The sequence below is a fragment of the Neofelis nebulosa genome, chromosome 5, assembly GCF_028018385.1.
Source record: "Neofelis nebulosa isolate mNeoNeb1 chromosome 5, mNeoNeb1.pri, whole genome shotgun sequence".
NCBI lineage: Eukaryota > Metazoa > Chordata > Mammalia > Carnivora > Felidae > Neofelis > Neofelis nebulosa.
In genome coordinates, this window is record NC_080786.1 from 25,347,699 (window position 1) to 25,366,076 (window position 18,378).

At 45.3% G+C, this 18,378-nt stretch overlaps 1 protein-coding gene across 3 annotated transcripts in view; it reads left to right on the top strand.

Moving 5' to 3' along the window:
• RFTN1 (raftlin, lipid raft linker 1) overlaps positions 1-18,378 on the top strand; it is a 209,802-nt gene that overhangs the window by 155,040 nt on the left and 36,384 nt on the right. For all 3 annotated transcript variants that reach the window (XM_058729815.1, XM_058729813.1, XM_058729814.1), the window contains exon 7: positions 9,572-9,687. In XM_058729815.1, the coding sequence (XP_058585798.1) occupies positions 9,572-9,687 (116 nt within the window). The remainder of the gene's footprint in view (positions 1-9,571; positions 9,688-18,378) is intronic.

Here is an 18,378-nt window from a genome sequence, read left to right on the forward strand (position 1 = left end):
TAACCCTGGGAAACCTATAGTTAGTTACACTAACATCTTTTTTTTTTTCATGTTTATTTATTTTTGAGAGAGAGAGAGCAAGTCGGGGAGGGGCAGAGAGAGAGGGGGACAGAGGATCCAAAGCAGGCTCTATGCTGACAGCAGACAGCCCAATGTTGGGGCTCAAACTCACGAACTATGAGATCATGAGCTGAGCTGAAATCAACAGTCAGACGATTACCCGACTGAGCCACCCAGGTGCCCCAGTTATACTAACATCTTAAAAATGTTCAGGAAAGCACTGAAGGTAACAGCTACACAGGTGGCCCCACTTTAGAGAATTAGGGTATCAAAAGGGAAGTTTTCTCTGGTCCTACTGCCCAGCATGTCTGGGGCAAGCTGAGCCTCAAGAGAGGACACCTTGAAAGTTCACAATGCCATGTGAACTTTTGGGCCATTATGGCTTTGGCAATCAAGATAATTTCCTATTCCTTCTTCCTACACCATTCTCTGACCTTGAGTCCAAAAGCACAGAGAATTCATACAGTTTTTTCTTCAGATTTGACTTGAGTGTCGGAAATGCTGTTATATCCTCCCTTGGCTTTAGCTGCAGTAAATCCTGCCTTCCTGCCTTGAAGACAGAACATGAAATTTCCCCTGGCAAGTGCAACTGTTGAAGCCGAGCCCCAAGCCTATGACATGTCTACGGCTCGGCCGCAGCTGCACGTCTCAGTCTCGGGGATGGCTGCAAAATTTCTCAGAACAAAATTTATTTAAACCCACTCAAACTTCAAGCGCAATTCGCCCTGTCTGGTTCGATGTGGGGGGAATGTGACTTGGGAGTAATGCTCAGTGGCCAGGGTGTTTCTGCTCTGGAAAAGCCCAAGGTTTCCGTTGGGCAGGGATGAAATATACATATGCTCTTTTCCCAGAATTAAAAAAAAAAAAAGAGGCAAGCTAATCATAATTATAAAAAGGAACCTGTTTCTAATAAGATAATTAGTGTCCTTACAAGTAAACCTGGCAGAGCTAGAAGCACATCTTTAAGCTGTTTGCCACCTGGAAAAACACCAGTCCTGCTTCTTAAATGGATATTTATACTCTGAAATATTTTCCACAGAGTCATAAAACTCATGAGAACTTTGTCCCATAAACAGGGTGATGTTTTAGCTTGAATCGTTCAGTTAAGACTCCAGCTCCTGTTTTCAAGCCTTTACCCCTCGGGGACATGGAAAGACTTTAACGGTCCTCAAGTTTGGGCTTCTGCTGAGTCTCCAGAGCTCCTCCTCTGGAACCTTTTATTAAGCCTTAGAAGGACCAGGTGTCTTCAGCTGGGGTGGCTGTGCCCTTGGGCCCTGGCAAGCAGCGGCACAGATAAAAGAGAAGCATAATGATGCTGATGGTCTCGTGGCAGTTACTATGGGTTGGTGCTGGTCTGAGCAGTTCAAACACAGCAACTCATCTAATCCCCACAACTCAGTAAGGTAGATACCATCGTTATCCCTGTGATACGGCTGTGGAAACTGAGGCACAGAGTGGTTAAGTCATTGCCAAGGTTGCCAGCTAGTAAGTGGCAAGAAAGCAGTAGGAAGAAAGAAGGGTCAGGCTAGGGAAAATGGATGTGAGGAGGGGGTAAAAGAGGTGGCCGTGTTGGCAAGAGGTTTAGGCTCCCAGTGAGGCCTTGGGTGATCCTTGAGAAGGGAGGGGAGCTTCAGAGTCACCCTTAGGAAAGTAGCAGGGCCTGGACTGCCAGCCACCTGTGTGGCTGCGTCCAGGGGTGGGTCAGACAGCAGGGCAGACAGGCACACAGAAACGCCACCCGATGAGGCAAAAGCTAGAGTCTGTGTTGTCAGCAGATGGGAGAGGCCCGGAGGGGAATCTTTCTGCCGTTGGTGAGGAGTTGAGTAGGTACAGGAGTCCAAGGTAAGGGCAAAGTGGAGCTGGGTGCCCAGCCTCTTAAAGACCCAGCAGGAGCCTGATTTCTCACCAAGGGCCTCCAGGCCTGCAGAGTACCTGCTGCTATCACTGGCCATCGATGCTACGGCTGCCACCATCAACTCTCCTTGCCTGCCCTGGTCTTCCCTGTGTCCCCTGGCTGGCCTTGTCGTTTGTTCTGCCCTTGCCCTATCCTTGTTCCCACCTCCCTTTTCCCTCCCTTGGCCCTGTGCTGGCTCTCCTTCTGCTCCAGTGGCCCTCCCCTCACCCTCTCCTAGCCCCACAGTCCTTACACCCCTGGCAGTATCGTCTTTATCCATCCCACATTCAAATGTTTTCAGTTGGGGGTGCCTGGGTGGCTCGTTCGGTTAAGCGTCTGACTCTTGATTTTGGCTCATGGTTTGTGAGCTCGAGCCCCACGTTGGGCTCTGCACTGACAGCATGGAGCCTCCTTGGGATCCTCTTTCTCCTTCCCTCTCTGCCCCTCCCCTGCGCTCGCTGTCTCTCTCTCTCTCTCTCTCAAAAGAAATTTTTAAAAAACGAAACATGTTTTCATTTGTTTCAAAAATGTCCTTGGCAGCAAGTGGTCTGATGGTCTGAACCAGAATCCAGTCCAGCATTATGCACTGCATATGGTGACCATATCCTCACTTCTCAAGTTTTACCTAAAAGAGTCCTTTTTTATAAGCCTCGCTGTTTGAAATAAACCCAGCCTCGTACACTGCTGAATGTCCTGCATTATTTGTCTGTGTTAGGTGCCTTGTGATGTCATTTACCTAATTTCTCTAGCCTCTGTATCCTGTACACTGGAATTTAGTTCTAAGGCCTTGATAAATTAAGCACTGTGACCACAGTACATTCTAGATGCTGTTGGGTTTTAAAGTTGCATCTCATCAGGAGACACATTATACCTACATGTTCCTCCATTCCTATCCTTTTGATAGATTGTCTTCCTTGAGACTGTCCCTGATACCCCAGCCACATGTAAATCCAAATAACATTCAGTATTTATATCATCATTTTTGATGCCCAGCATAACCTAAATTACTTTATATTTGCAAAATACACAAGTTCAAAGTGTACCAGTTTCAAGTAGAATACACATAGAGCTACATTCACGTGGAGACTACAAACCCTCGGGCAGATTCTGCATCTGTACTTCTTAGCACCCCAGTGTTTGTACACCGTGTGCTGTATACAGAAGGTGACTAATGAAGGTTTCTGGACGACGCTCGGTAGTGCCGATGGCAATGAGGGGAAAAGCCGGTATTCAGGCGTGTATCACAGGAACCCGGGGAATTGAAGAGCTAGGTGTAGGCGGAATGGAAAGGAAGAGAGATGAGGCAATCCCAGGTGCTTCCAGCAGCCACTGCCTGGGAATGTTTGGCCTACTGATTACAGATATGGCCTCTGTTTCAGAGGAGCCACTTACTAATGTGGGGGTAGAGTTCCCTTATGCCATAGATGCATTTTCCCTTCTATTCATGGCACATCTTCAAATGACCCTTTTATTGGAGTATAGCACATATTGAGAAAACTATGCACGTTATGAGGATATAGCCCAGAAGATTTTCACAAGGTGAGCACGTCTCTGTAACCAGCACCAGATCAAGAAACAGAGTGTACCAGCCCCCTCAAAGCCCCCTCATGCCCCTCATAGTCCCTGGTTCCCAGGGGATGACCATAGTCCCAACTTGAAACACCATAGATTAGTTGTAAACTTCATATGAATGGAGTATGTGAATGAACGCCCTTCTTGTGTTGGGCTTCTTTCACTCGTTGTATTTGTGAGATCCATCCACAGTTTTCCATGTAGTTGCAGATCATTTCTTCTCATTGCTATATACTCTCCTTTAGGTCGATAGATACAACTACTCCGCTTCCAAGTGTGTTTTTTGTCCCATCTAGGAAAGCATGGCGTCTGCATAGATTTGGCCCCAAACTGAAGCCCTAAGGCCAGTCTCACTGTGACATCCCTGGGATGGCACCCAAAACACCAGACATGGAGGATGGTGTAGTGGTCAGGCTGGGAACCTGAGATGTTCATCGCCACCACTAGCTGGAGCCGCAGCGCCCAGCACACAGAGTGCTAGCTCAGTAAATACCTGTTAGTTACTGAAAGGGCACAGGCTTCGGAATCGAACAAATCATACTTTTGATCTCTTTTGCCCTTTGCATTCCCTTTGAACATGGACACGTGATTTAACTTCTGAGACCTCCATTTTCTCACCTACTAAGAGGGAATGATTAGCCTTGCAGATGTGGGGGAGGGATTCAGGGAGAAACTATGAACTGTGCCTGGGCGTGTGCCTCACATCCAGCAAACACCCAATCAGAGTGTTTCTTCCCCGTCTGGTTGGTTAAATGGCTCTGAACTTGCGGGTTCACCTTGCTGCAACTGAAGATGGGTTGTACCTCCTCTAGGTCACTCACCACTTCAAAGTTAGAATGCAGGAGTGAAGGCAGGCCAACAGCAGCTGTGAGTGCTCAGGAAGGAGAAGGCAGTAGACCTGCTCACTCTTCTGATAATATCAGTCAATTAGGCACGGTATGATCGGGGAGCAACATGGCACCATTAGCCAGGATTGGTTAAACGGCGATTACATTTATGGTGGGGTCATAGGTCATCGTGACAGCAGTCACATGTGCAGTTATGGTTATATAATCAGGACGTGCCATTCCTGGCACATACAGGGTGCCGTGAGCACCATGTAGCCTCTGATGGGGAGAAGGGGCTCTCAGAGACTCAAGGAAATCTGTTAGGCCAGCTACCTCAGTGGGGACGGTTTAGTCCAATCTAGCTTGTTAAAAGGAGAACGGTGACGTTTTCTTTTTTCATCTCGCATAATTAGACCACATACGTTGACCATTTGTCATGGTGTGCACATTTCCAGCTGGACTTTGGGGAACAGCACCGAGGATAAGCCTGAAGCTTAGTTTGCTAGGTCTCAGAGGCTGCAGGGAAAGAACAGTTGCCCTCCCAGAATTTACCTCTTGGAATAATGGGGCAAATCTCCTATTCACACCTCCTTTTTATAAAATCATAAGCTTGGAATGTTAAGGTGGCCTTTTGCCAAAAGACTGGCATCAAATATTTATACAGTACTGGGGCAAATACCTCTCTGTGCACAGTAGGGAAGCATCTTTACTTTAATAAAAAATGCAGTGATAATGGAGTGTTTTCCATAGATGTAGGGTGATTTAACCTTTTACATTGGGAGCCTTCGCTGTAAGAAAGACCTATTTATACCCAGCTCGGTGCGCATCACAGCAAGGCTGAGCCAGGAAGGTAATGAGAAGACGCGGAGTGGACGAGGCCGCCAAAACAAGGGGCTCTTTAAAAGCCCAGCTGTCTGCTCTCCGTGGTTCATTGACTTTTTTGCTGTTACAGATGATCAAATTTTGACAGCCATTCCGAACTTGCTTTGTAGTTAAGTAGGTGAATCAGCACTCCGGATTCAGAATAGCAGAGCAGTGGGCTGAGGGGCTGGAAGGCAGACGGTGGCTGAAGCAGCTGGTAAATAAGGACCTGGTTTATTCCTATTGCACACCCCAAGTCTGGCCATACGTCTCCCCACTGACCACACAGCCCTCCTCCCAGGCCTGTGACCAGGGAGGAAGCAGAGAAAGCCAGGCAGCGGCTGGGAAAGGAAGTCTGGATGGACTATGGTGTCTCATTCCCTCTTCTGGACCTCAGCTCCACTGCACGGTACTGTCGGCAGGCTAAATACCATCGTAATATTTATGCCAAATTGGGTACTCTATTACTTAAAGCAATGATAGGCACAATTTAAGGTCTTGGAGGTTTTCCATTGAGATTTGTACGTAAAGACTTTGGAGATTGGAGATAACATATTTTGGTAGGAGTCTTGTGGGGATTTGTGCTGTGTTGGTCTAATCCTGAGGGAATCATTGAATGTATTCTGGTCTCAAGCATCCCCAGGTCAGGACTTGGGAAAGCTTTATTCAAAGTGGTTCTATAGGGTATTCCTACTGTGGCAGGAGCTCCAGCTGGATCTTTATTCTTCAGAACTTTAAAAGTGAACTTTACTATGGTTCATCTTGTCCTGAGGCCCCAAATACCTATAATGTGGTTTAAAGAGAAGCCCTGTTCTTCGCTGGTTATCTCTGTAAAACGTTTCTTAGGAGGGCAGCAAACAAACACTTGGGGAAAACTTTTTAGCAGAGCAGATGAGAGAGGCAACCTTAGTACTTTTGCTAAGGCTGTTTGATAACACACTCTCAGTTTAGGAAACAAATAAGAAACTGGAGCATGGTGCTGATGAACTTAGATTGATCTCACTTAAAATGGAGTATTATCTCGTCATATTGGACAAGGCTGCTGTGCTCCAGGAATTAGTCTCACGGCTGTGAGTCATTGAGCTGGTCATTCTGGAATAATCAAGAATATCCCCAAGCCAACCAAAGTACACCAGTCTCATATTTCTTAGGTTTAGGTTGGGCATTGTATTAGTCAGCTATTGCCACAGTACTGCTGTGTAACAAGCCACCCCAGAGTCATTGGCTAAAAACAGTACTATTCTCACACATTGGTGGGTTGGCTGGAGCAACTCCATGAGGCAGTTCTGCTGATCTCAGATGGGCTCACTCTCAGGTCTGTGGGTCAGCTGATCTAAGCTGAGCTGCTCTTGGGCAGCTGAGGCATGTCCTCTCAAAGTGGTGGCAGAGATAGAAGAGGTTAAGTTTAACCACAAGGGCTTGCGAAGCCCTTGTTGCATCATACCTGCTAATATCCCATTGGCCAAACAAGTCACATGGATAAGTGCCTAGTTAGCTGGTCGTCCCACCCATCATCTTAGTCTTGACTTTCTTCTCTCCTGATTCCACTGCTCTTGTGGTCCTTGGCTACCCCTCATTAACTGTGCATCCCTACTCCAGCTGTATCCTCTACCTAACTCTTAAACCCTGAAGATCCAAAAGCCTTCCTTGCATGGTTAAGTACATATCTCTACTCAAAATGAGGAGACCCGTTTTGAAAAATACCCAACTACTGCCTCCACCTGCACTCTCTCCCCTTAGCCCATTTGATATTTTTATAGCATTTATCACCTCTAACATTATGTCACTGTCTCCCTCCCCACACTGCAAGGTAAGCTCCATGGGGCAGAGACTTCATATGTCTTGCTGCCTGCAAGATCTCCGGTGACCACAGGAGTACCTGGCACAAAATAGATGCTAGGTAGGCATTGGAATGAATGAGCAGCTAGAAGTGTTTTCAGTATAAGCTTAAATGCTTCCAGGAACACAGTGCTCACTCTTCTGAGGTTTTACCTTCCGTTTTTGAGACTACTCTAAGGAAGGTACTTTCTGTTTATATTGTACTCACATTTTCTCCCCATAGTTCCTAAAACTTTTTGATTCGAGTTCTGCCTTCAAGAGCCATGTAAAGGAGAGAAAAAGAAAATTCATTTTCATCTGTGTTGTCTGTTTGTATGATGCTTGTGTTAACTCTTGCATTAATCTTGTAGAAAAGGATAAGAAGAAATTCAAATTATACCTAATCCCACCAATCATAAGTGCTGCTAGATTTTATGTATTTCCTTAAAGTTTGTCTAACCCTTCTTAACATAAAAAAAATTCACATACAGCTCATACCGCAGGCTTGTATCCTGTTTTTTTCTTCTTCTTTATAACATTGTCTCTAAGGAATTTTTCTGAATCATTACATTCCCATGATTTTTTTGTAGCCACATAGTATTTAATTATATGGAAGTCTCCTAACTTATTCGACTACTTTTCCATGGTTGAATATTTGAATTGTTGAGCATTTAGATTGTTTATGTTTTTCAGGAATTTATAAGTCATGCTGGTAGATAAATATTTGATGGCTTTAGTGGTTATTTCCTTAGAATAGACTGAACGAGGTAGAATTTCTGGGTCAAAGAAGATGGACTTTTTTGTTTCAGGCTCTTTAGACCTTGTGAAATTGCTCTCCTAAAAGATTGTACAGTTAAAATTCCCTTAACCACCATAAGCTTTTTATACACGTATAAAGAATGTTAAGCTTAGCCATTTATTTATTTATTTTTGTTGTTGCAAACAATTTTCTCATTTAATGGCCTTTCAATTGTCTTTATGAGGTCTAGTGGAAGACAGAAGCTAAATATTTGTTAAGTATTTACATCTGTCTGTCTTTTTCTTTGTGGCTTCTGGAAAATGCTGGCAGTTCCTGAACTCCAATGTAATACAAAGGACTTTCTGAATTTATCTCCCTTTCTTCTAAAAAAAAAATCATATTATTATGTGAATTATCCTTCTAAAATAAAAATAGTATATCACTAAAGATATTTTTAATGTGAATTGCCATAACAAAATACCACAGGCTGGATAGCTTAAATAACAGACATTTATTTTCTCAGAGTTGAGGAGGCTAGATGTCGTCCATGGTTAAGGTGCTGGCAAATTCAGTTTCTACTTGAGGCCTCTTTTCCTAACCTGCAGACAGCCACCTTCTCTCTTCTTCATCTGGCATTGCCTCTGTGCAGGGAGAGGGGAGGGGGGTCCCTCTGGTGTTTTCCTGGTAAGGACATCAGTCTTACCAGATTAGGACCCACCCTTATGACCTCATTTAACCTTAGTTAATTCCCTAAAGGCCCTACCTCCAAATACTGTCACTTTGGAAGTTAATGCTTCACGTATGAATTGGATGGGGGGAGGACACAATTCAGTACCTAATGGTGTGATTGATTTGTAGATTAGAATCTAGGGACCAGGAGTGATTCTGTGTACACATTCCCATGTCACAGATGAGAGACCCAGTCCCTGAAAGGGGTCACGTCACTTTTCATGATAGAGCATGGATCCAAACCACCTGCTTCTCTGTCTAGTCCTCTTTCCCACAATCTCTTATCTAAATGAATTTAGGGCATTTAAAAGCCATATTAAAAAAAGGAGGAGCGGCAGAAAACACCTCCCTTAATGTCTTCGGCTGTGGCGGGGACTCTGTTGTAATTTTCTTTATACTCTCACTGCCTAAGACAATGAATCCTTCTTGAATCCTGTTATATGTTTAACGTACATTTATTGAATCATATAGAACTCAGAACCTGGCACGCTGACCAGAGCAATGCCCAAGGAAACATTTTCAGTGGTAAATCATTTGGGAAAATTCCCCTTTCCCTCAAATTCTGCCTCTTGACAAGAGCTAAAGCATCATCTGTACAGCTGTCCACATGATGAGAACTTCCAAGAATCAGCGCATCTAGAGTGCATCCGACAAACTCAGATCTGCTGTGTTATATCTATCCCCCCTTTAAAAAAACCTTCCACCTAAATATAGTTTTCTTCTAAAAACTGTCTCTAAATGACTGTGTTTTGCCCTGAATAAGTTCTCCCCAGTGCATCCTGACGTTGGAGCGTGAAAAAGAAGGTAAACGCGTGAAATCAAATGGTGATTGCTAACAATGAAATTTGGGCTCATAAAATCAAGGATATTATTCAGAACTGCGAGGTAAATTAGTCTCATTCATTCTGATGGGGCTAGACTCTATGGCTGTGTGTGCCTTCTTTAATTAACATGCTGAAAAGATGTTCTGATTGGGATTATTAATGAATGCAGTGAAAATTTTTGCTGCTTGTAAGGCTTCTGCCACAGACGGTTTACAGAACTCCCCCCGCCTCTTTTCTTTTTCCACAGATTCCTTGCACAGCCTGACAGATGGAGTATTCATCTTTGAAGCTGTTTCCACAGAAGATAGCAAAACCATGCAGGGCTATGATGCTATTGTTGTCGAACAATGGACAGTCCTGGAAGTAAGTGTGAGATTGGCAGTGGTGCTTCCTTTGTTTGGACAATGATTGTTTTATCTGCTTGCTGGGTCTGACCGTGTCTGCTGTGGCTTTCCTCTGAAAGGCAGTTTGACCTGGGTAGACCTACAAGGCCCCTTTCAAATGCTTCTGTGCCCTCCAGTTGGGGCATGGGCCCCACTTTCCCTTTCTGTAGGAAAAATAGTGTGCGTGCTGGACCATTGGGTGGAAAGAGGTTCTTCTTTCATTCATTTGCATATCACTGGAAACTCCAAGTGACATACGTGAGGCCAACATAGAGTCTGTGTCCACCGGAATGAGAGCAACATGATTGTTGGTGTTAGACCTTATGCCTCCCTCTGCCAAGTATCCTTGGAAGAAATTGGTGCATACACACTCAATCTTTGACAAAAAGCCCATGAGGCAAGTATATGACTGCCCCTATTTCACAGATGAGGAAACTGAGGTTAGGTCCCTGGCCCAAGGTTACACAATAAATGCTGAAGGATGTCCTTGAGAGATGTTGACCCTTGAAGCCACCAAACTGCTGTGGGCAGAGTAATTCCTTGAGCCACGTCCCACTGGGACATTCTAAGACCTGATTTCTTTCTGAGATTCGCCGGTGTGTACTTTGAGGGCACTGTAGAAGGGTGGGCTTCTCAGACTCATCTCTTGGTCCATCCAGCATCTTGGGTGTAAACGGGCAAGCTGTTTAAACATGCGGGACTGATTTCTGAAAGGATTTCTTGAGGAGGCCCTGGAAAAACACAGGGTTAGCATCGCTCGGAGGGGCCTTGCCAAACCGGGCTCTCTGTGCCAGAGTAAGACAGGTGTGGGTTCAGCTCTTTGTGAGGGGCATGGGGTGCCGGGACCCACCAGACAGTGGGTGCTTGCCACATCTTTGTGCCCTCTGGCTGTGCCCTCTGCAGCCTGATGGCAGGCGACACCCTCACCTAGTTGCTGGAGGGCGGTGGGCACCCCAGCGGTCTGTCCCCTGTCCTCTACGCTGGCAGCAGTTCTGAGCAGGCATGCCTGCATCTGGGCAGTGATGTGCAGTAACTGCTTGCCAGGAAGCGGACAGAGTACAATGGAAAACTGTACTAATCAATCAGAAGTTGGAATTCCAAAAACACAGCATCCAGGGCCCAGTTAGATGAGGGGCCAGGAGCCCTAAAGGAAAGTAAGGAATTGGGTCATGACCTGGTTTGCCATCAGGCTCTGCCAGCTCCCCCTGCCTGACCTTGGTCTCATGTCCCCCCACCCCAACACACACACACACACACACCCCGCCTCGGGTCCCTAAACATCCTGAATTTAAGATGGGGCCATGCTGTTCATCCAGCCCACCTCATGTGGTCAGATGAAAGATGAAATAACAAGGGTGCCAATTGAGGATCTTAAGGACCCTATTAAAACAGCCCACAGGCTTTAACACTCAGTAACTCTGTTTGCTCTGTCACACTTAGCCTTCACAGCAAGCCACATGTGGCTGCACCAAAAACAGGTGCATGTGTGGAAGTGATTGACGGGTCACGGGACGTGTGCAACATCTCTTGCCATCAGCACATTAAAATGGCTGTTAAGGGAGGGCACCACGGTTTCCTCAAGAAAGGTGATTTGATGGCTTTGATCCAAAGTCTCCAAGTGTGGTCCTAGGACCAGCAGCATTGGCGTCACCTGGGAAGTTGCTATAAATGCAGATTGTTGGACCCCACCCCAGATGGACTGAATTAGAAACTCTGGGGATGGGCCTCAGCAATCCTTTTTCACAAGGGAGATCCTGATTCACGGTTTCAAGAGCCAGTGTCTAAAAGAACAGGATAGATGCCACTCTCACCAGATGTCTGTGGTTGTGTGTTAGTTGATGAAAGTTGTGATAGGAAAAGTACCCCAGTGGCTTGTCTTTCTTCAGCCTTTGAAATTAACTGTAACCTTGATGGGTAACTGGAGTGAATGCATCCTATCTAAAATGTTTGTGAGAGGAAGTTAAAGTTACAAACTAAAATAAGGACATGATTGTCTTTTTAATTAGAAGAGGTCAATTTTATGGGTTAAGAGGCTAGGTCAGGAAAGATGAACATTTATTCAGAAAGTTTTCCTGGCTGTGCAGATTGGTTTCCGTTAGGTTGATTTGTTAATTTTATTTCTTTCTCAGATGTTTGAACTTTTTTCTCTTGACCTCCTATTTTTGTGCATTAATTTATTTGGTGTTATTGGTGTTGGGTCATGTCCTCATTGTCCCTCGTCCCCTTCTCTCCCTCATGGACACACGCACACGTGCACACGCACACACACACACACACACTTCAGGAATGCTGTGGCTTTTCTCCAGAGATCCTGGGAAATGGCGTAGGGTTTTAAGACCCACAATGGGCCCAGTGGTGTGCACCAGCTTGTGAAGCTGGTTCTGTGCCTCTCTTTCCAACTCCGTATTCAGTGACGGATTCAGTCATTAGTAGCTTGAAATTGTGTTTGTGGAAGTACCGCACCATGAAAACTGGCAAAGCCTAGAAATTAGTATTCCACCCTCCCACCCCCACCACGCCTCAGAGAGCCAGTTGTAAGCATTTACCAGCACATCACTAGATAGGCCTTTATTCCATCACATGTTGACATTATGATAGGCAGGTGTGGCTGGCATCCAGTTGGGCAGAAACACATTTTCTTAATTTTCCTGATAGTGACAAGTGAATTAATGGTTTTGATGTAGGTGTTCAGCCAGTTCTCCCCCCGCACAAGTCTTCAGTCTCACTCTTTTCTCTGGTGCCTTTGGAGCATTCCCAAATTCCCCATAGTGGAAACAGACCCCCGTCCATTTTAGCAGCGTCAGCTTCTGAGTGCCATCTCTTGAGGACTAAAGGAGGGGAGATCTCTTCTGGACAGACTGTACCCCTGGGCATATGGGTTTCTCTTCCTCTTTGCGGCTGTATTGGCAGACTTTAGGTCAGCTCATAGGTGGCCTCCTTCAGGAAGCCCTTCAGACTCCTTCAGAGTGAAAGACTCTTCCTTTGTGTTTCCGTAATTCTCTGTGCATAAGTCTGTCAGCTCCTATTATGATCACTATGATTTCTTTATCCACTTTCCTTCCTTACTGCGAGTTTCTCGGCGTGGGCGCGTTCATATTTGTTCTCTAAGGCTTCCAGTAAATGCTTCCTGAATTGGGTTGCAGGCCTTTTGGTTCAGTGTTAGGTACACATACACTTCTCAGAATGAAGCGTGAATCCCTCAAGAGCTTTTAAACACACAGGTATCCAGGCCCTCCTCACAGAGGTTCCTTCTCAAGCCCACTTTGGGAATCGCTGCCTTAGCAGAACCACATGGATACAGTGTCCCAGCATGGCCCAGCGGTGTCCAGTCCAGGGCAGAACCCACAGCTCAGCTCTTTGAAGAGGCTGTGTCAGAAGTCCCCCCTCTCCCCACTGACGGCCCCCCCTTCTGCTGGCCCCTCCAGGTGTGTGGGCCTTTGTCCAGCAGCCTCACCTTTCACCCTTGAGACCCACCTGCTTCCTCTCTTCACCCTTTTGGCCTCTGGGAAGGGTCTTTCCTGTTCAAGCCCTGGGCAGATCCCTCTTGGCTTGTGGTTGACCCTGCCTTTCTGGCAACCTCTCTCCTTCCAGGCCAGCCCATAAACTCCTGGGCTCTGGCCACAAAACACTGCTGACCAGCTTGTTCTCTTTGCTCACAGTTGGGACTGCCCTGTTCCTTTTCTGCCTCCTGCGCACATTAGTATCCTCAGCTCGCAGTACACACGTGCCATTCCAGTTGAGCCACATCTTCCCGGCTTCCCTGTCCCCATGTGCACGTGCACACGTGGACGCTTTCATGAAAAAACCTACCTAACTCTTCACAGCTCTGCAAACACCGCAGCGTGTTGGAAAGAGAAGGTAGATTCTGGAGTCTGGTCTGGGAATGCATCCTGGCTGTCTTATTCCCAGCCAAGTGACTGAGTGTACCCCCTCTTTGTTTTTCCTTCTTTCAGCTGTATGAGTGGGAACACTGTCAGCCTCTCAAAGTTGAGAATTTAAAAAATGATATATTCAAAAGTTGTGAGTGTAGCTCTTGGCATATCGTAGGGAAATAGTACTTTCTTTTATTGGTCCCCTGGTGTCATCGGCTAGAAAGATCCTCTCCCAGTTGCCTTGCTCTTGCTCTGAAAGCACACCAGAGGTTGGGCAAGGGAAAAGTGTGGAGCCAAATGCATTGCGTGTTTCTCAGTTGGAAACCTGTGGCAGTTTTGAGTAGTATGAAAGCCCGTCCGCACAGCATCTGTAATGGGTATTTTGTTTACTTTCTTTGAGTTTACAATTTAGAGTGTGAGCAGAAAGGGTCCTTCTTGGAAAGAAAGGGGGAAACTACAGAGATGAATAGGTCATATGGATGAGAGACAGAAAGACAGAGAGACAGGGACCCTCTTTTTCATTCTGAGGTTGCATGTCCTTCAGCCTGGGAGCCCATCACTGCTTATGGACACCATCAGGTGCCCTTGAGGCCTTAGAGCCTTCTCTGTCTTCACCCCTCTCCTTGGAATGAGCCTTCCGCGCCCCTTGTGAAATTTGCTGCCAGAACTGACCATGCGATAACAGTAAAAACTCTTTAGCTGATGCAGTTGGTATGGTGGTTAGAGAGTTAATTGAAAAGCCAATTAAAAAGAACCAAAGAAAATCATATTCATACCCCCACACATTTTATTTTAATGTAAAATATATAAATACGCATCCATTTGCCCATCTTTTAGAGTTTGAGGTCTGCTGATTGGAATTTCACTTCACCTTTCTTGTGTAAACCACACCCAAGGTGTTGCGATCACCAGTGTCCTGGGGCAGTGTCTTGAAAGTCTAGGAAAGGGATCTCACTGCCGAATCCTCGATTTCATGATTTTTTTCGTACTCTTTTCCAGCCCCCACCACTTCTAAGTCAGCCACAGTTGTTATTTTTAGGCAACTGCACTTTGTCAAATCTCTTCAAAGCATTCTACTTAGTTTTCCCAGAAACAACTTCTTTTGCCTTTACCATCAGTTTAAATAATGTAAATGAAGACACATAGTGATGACAGTGGGTCTAACTGACCTACGTGGGTCTGGGAGCCTGTGGGACTCAGCCTGATGTGCTCGGTGGCTGGGATCAGGGGGCCGTGAGCAAGCTGGAGAGGAGCCTGCCACCTGTGAGCGCTTGGTCCTCTGACAGCTGGACTTGGGCTTCTGCTCGTCCAGCAGGTGGTTGGATCAACTTTGGGGCAGCCATGACAGATTGCATCATGTAGGGTGGCACATACTCAGCTCTCCCCATCCGCTCCCTGTGTATTCAATCTGTTATTGAACCGACTCCCAGTTCATCTCATCCTATTAATTTCTGCCCATTCTTCCAGCCTATGGAGACATTTTTGATCATGGTTATATCGTCCTGCATTTTTGGAGGATCATCTCAGCTTTGGCTTCTCTGAAGGTTTCATTTGTAGGATGGCTCCTTTCCAGTCCAATGTCAAACACACTAGATGGAGGACATGGTCCTTTGGCATGTTTGGGGGGTTTTTCCTCTAGTCTCTAACTCGACGCCAAACCCTTTTGCCAGAAGTTTCAGATGGCCCTATTGTTCCACCTAACATGTCACCATTTTATCCCTGAAAGAATCATGAGAGGCTCGCTGAGATGCATTTCTGTAACTGACATCCACTCTGGGGTACGCCTCCACCCCTCCAGTCCCCTAACCCTGGGAACACACAGGCCCCACTCGTTCTGCACTAACTTCTGTATTCTGTAGACTTCTGGGGATCCATCTTTTGTTTCTAGGGGCTCCCAGCCATCTCTTGAACAATCCACACAGGATTTTTAAGGGAGTAACATCAATTTCTGTGGTATCTACAATCCACCACCTTCTGCTGTGACAAGGGAGCCAGTATTTATTCTTATTAAACCATCTGACATTTCTTTCATTGCCACGGTTTCTCTAGGATAATTATTTTGGTTCTGAGATCATAGCCTTGAGTGCCAAAGATAGTAGTTCTCTGTCTTTTTCCTGTGATTCAAAAGATTTTCCCATGAGTGACCACTGCCTTGAATGACCTTGACTGCAGACACATCCCCTTCCCCTACCAGGCTGTAACTCCACCCCTTTTCCAACCCAGAGCAAATCACGGCACAGAGGAGGCCCACAAGGTGTTCAGGGCAACGCTGAGTCTGTTCTAGCAGCTCTGGGTGCTCTCACTTGGTCAGATTCCTCGCGTCCCACTCGGTTTTGATAGTGACACATCAGTGCACTAAGTGGTATGACTGAGCATCTTTTCCCTAAAATGTAATGTATGTATACTTGATGAATTTTAAATTCATCGTTTAATGGGGAAAAACTGAGAGCTTTCCCCCTAAGGTCAGGAACAAGACAGGGATGTCCACTCTCATGCCACTGTTATTCAACATAGTATTGGAAGTCTTAGCCTCTGCAATCAGACAACACAAAGAAATAAAAGGCATCCAAATCGGCCAGGAGGAGGTCAAACTTTCACTCCTCGCAGATGACCTGATACTCTGTATGGAAAACCCTAAAGATTCCACAAAAAAACTGCTAGAACTGATTCGTGAATTCAGCAAAGTTGCAGGATATAAAACCAATGCACAGAAATCAGTTGCATTCCTACACACCAACAATGAAGCAACAGAAAGAGAAATCAAGGAATTGATCCCATTTACACTTGCACCAAAAACCATAAAATACCTAAGAATAAATCTAACCAAAGAGGTGAAAAATCTATACACTGAAAACTATAGAAGGCTTATGAAAGAAATTGAAGAAGACACAAAAAATGGAAAAAGATTCCATGCTCCTGGATAGGAAGAACAAATACTGTTAAAATGTCGATACCACCCAAAGCAATCTACATATTCAGTGCAATCCCTATCAAAATAACACCAGCATTCTTCACAGAGCTAGAACAAATAATCCTAAAGTTTGTATGGAACCAGAAAAGACCCCGAATAGCCAAAGCAATCTTGAAAAAGAAAACCAGAGCAGGAGGCATCACAATCCCAGACTTCAAGCTATACCACAAGGCTGTAGTCATCAAGACAGTATGGTACTGGCACAAGAACAGACACTCAGATCAATGGAACAGAATAGAGAACCCAGAAATGGACCCACAAACGTATGGCCAACTAACCTTTGACAAAGCAGGAGAGAACATCCAGTGGAATAAAGACAGTCTCGTCAGCAAGTGGTGCTGGGAAAACTGGACAGCAACATGCAGAAGAAGGAACCTGGACCACTTTCTTACACCATACACAAAAATAAACTCAAAATGCATGAAAGACCTAAATGTAATTCAGGAAGCTATCACAATCCTCGAGGAGAAAGGAGGCAAAAGCCTCTTTGATCTTAGCCACAGCAACTTCTTACTCCACACGTCTCCAGAGGCAAGGGAAACAAAAGCAAAAATGAACTGTTGGGACCTCATCAAAATAAATTCATCATTTAAAAGCTTGAGGGTTTGCTTTAGAAAGCAGGTTGCTAATCTCTATTTAAAATGTTAGAGGCTCCTGGGTGCCTCAGTCAATTGATCGTCCAACTCTTGGTTTGGGCTCAGGTCATGATCCAACCCCAAGTTGGGCTCAGCACTGAGCGTGAAGCCTGCTTAAGATTCTCTCTCTCTCCCTCTCTCTCTCTCCCCTCCTTCTGCCCCTCCCCCGCTCATGCTCGCTCTCTCTCTCTAAACTAAAAACAGTAATAATAAATAATTTAAAATAATAAATGAATAAATAATAAAAGATGTTAAAAATGGGGGCACTTGGGTGGCTCAATCGGTTGAGCAGCCAACTTTGGCTCAGGTCATGATCTCACAGTTTGTGGGTTTGAGCCTCACATCAGGCTCTGTGCTGACAGCTCAGAGCCTGGAGCCTGCTTCAGATTCTGTGTCTCCCTCTTTCTCTGTCCCTGCCCTGCTCATGCTCTGTCTCTCTCTCTCTCTCTCTCAAAAATAAATAAACATTAAAAAAATTTTTTTTAATGTTAAAACTTAAATACCCACTCCTACCCATGACTAAGCAAGCCCGTACCTCACATCCACCTCTTGCAGAGAAACACATGCATTTGTTCACAAGGAGGCACACACAAGAACATTATTTCAGCATGATTAGTACTAGAAAAAAGGAAACTGCATACATGCCCATCAGTAGGAGAATGATTAAATAAACGATGGTACATCCTTATTATGGATGCAGTCATTCTGTATAAACTGGCAGGGAAGGAACTCCAGGAAATGTTAAATGAAAAAACAAGCTGCAGAATGATGCTGTAATGGGTAATTTTATGTGGCACCCTGGCTAGGCTATGGTGCCCAGTTGTTTGGTCAAGCACCAGTTTGATGTTGTAGTGGAGGGAGTTTTTAGATATGATTAACGTTCAAATTTGCAGACTTCAAGTAAAGCAGATTGCTAATCCTTCATAATGTGGGTGGGCCTTGTCCAATCAGTTGAGGGCCTTAAAAATACGCCTTTCCTGTAGACTTCGGAAAAGAAAGTAAAATGGAAAATAGGCAGGAAGTAAAATAGAAATGGGAAGTAAAATGAGGGTTGAATAATTCCACTTTCTTGGAAAGTGTACAACTTCTTGCTTTCAACATAGCTTAAAAAGGTGTCTGTGTATATGTGTACATAGTCATATACACCCAATCTCATTCTGGGCTTAACTTTTGTTCTTTTTTGGAGCTTGCCT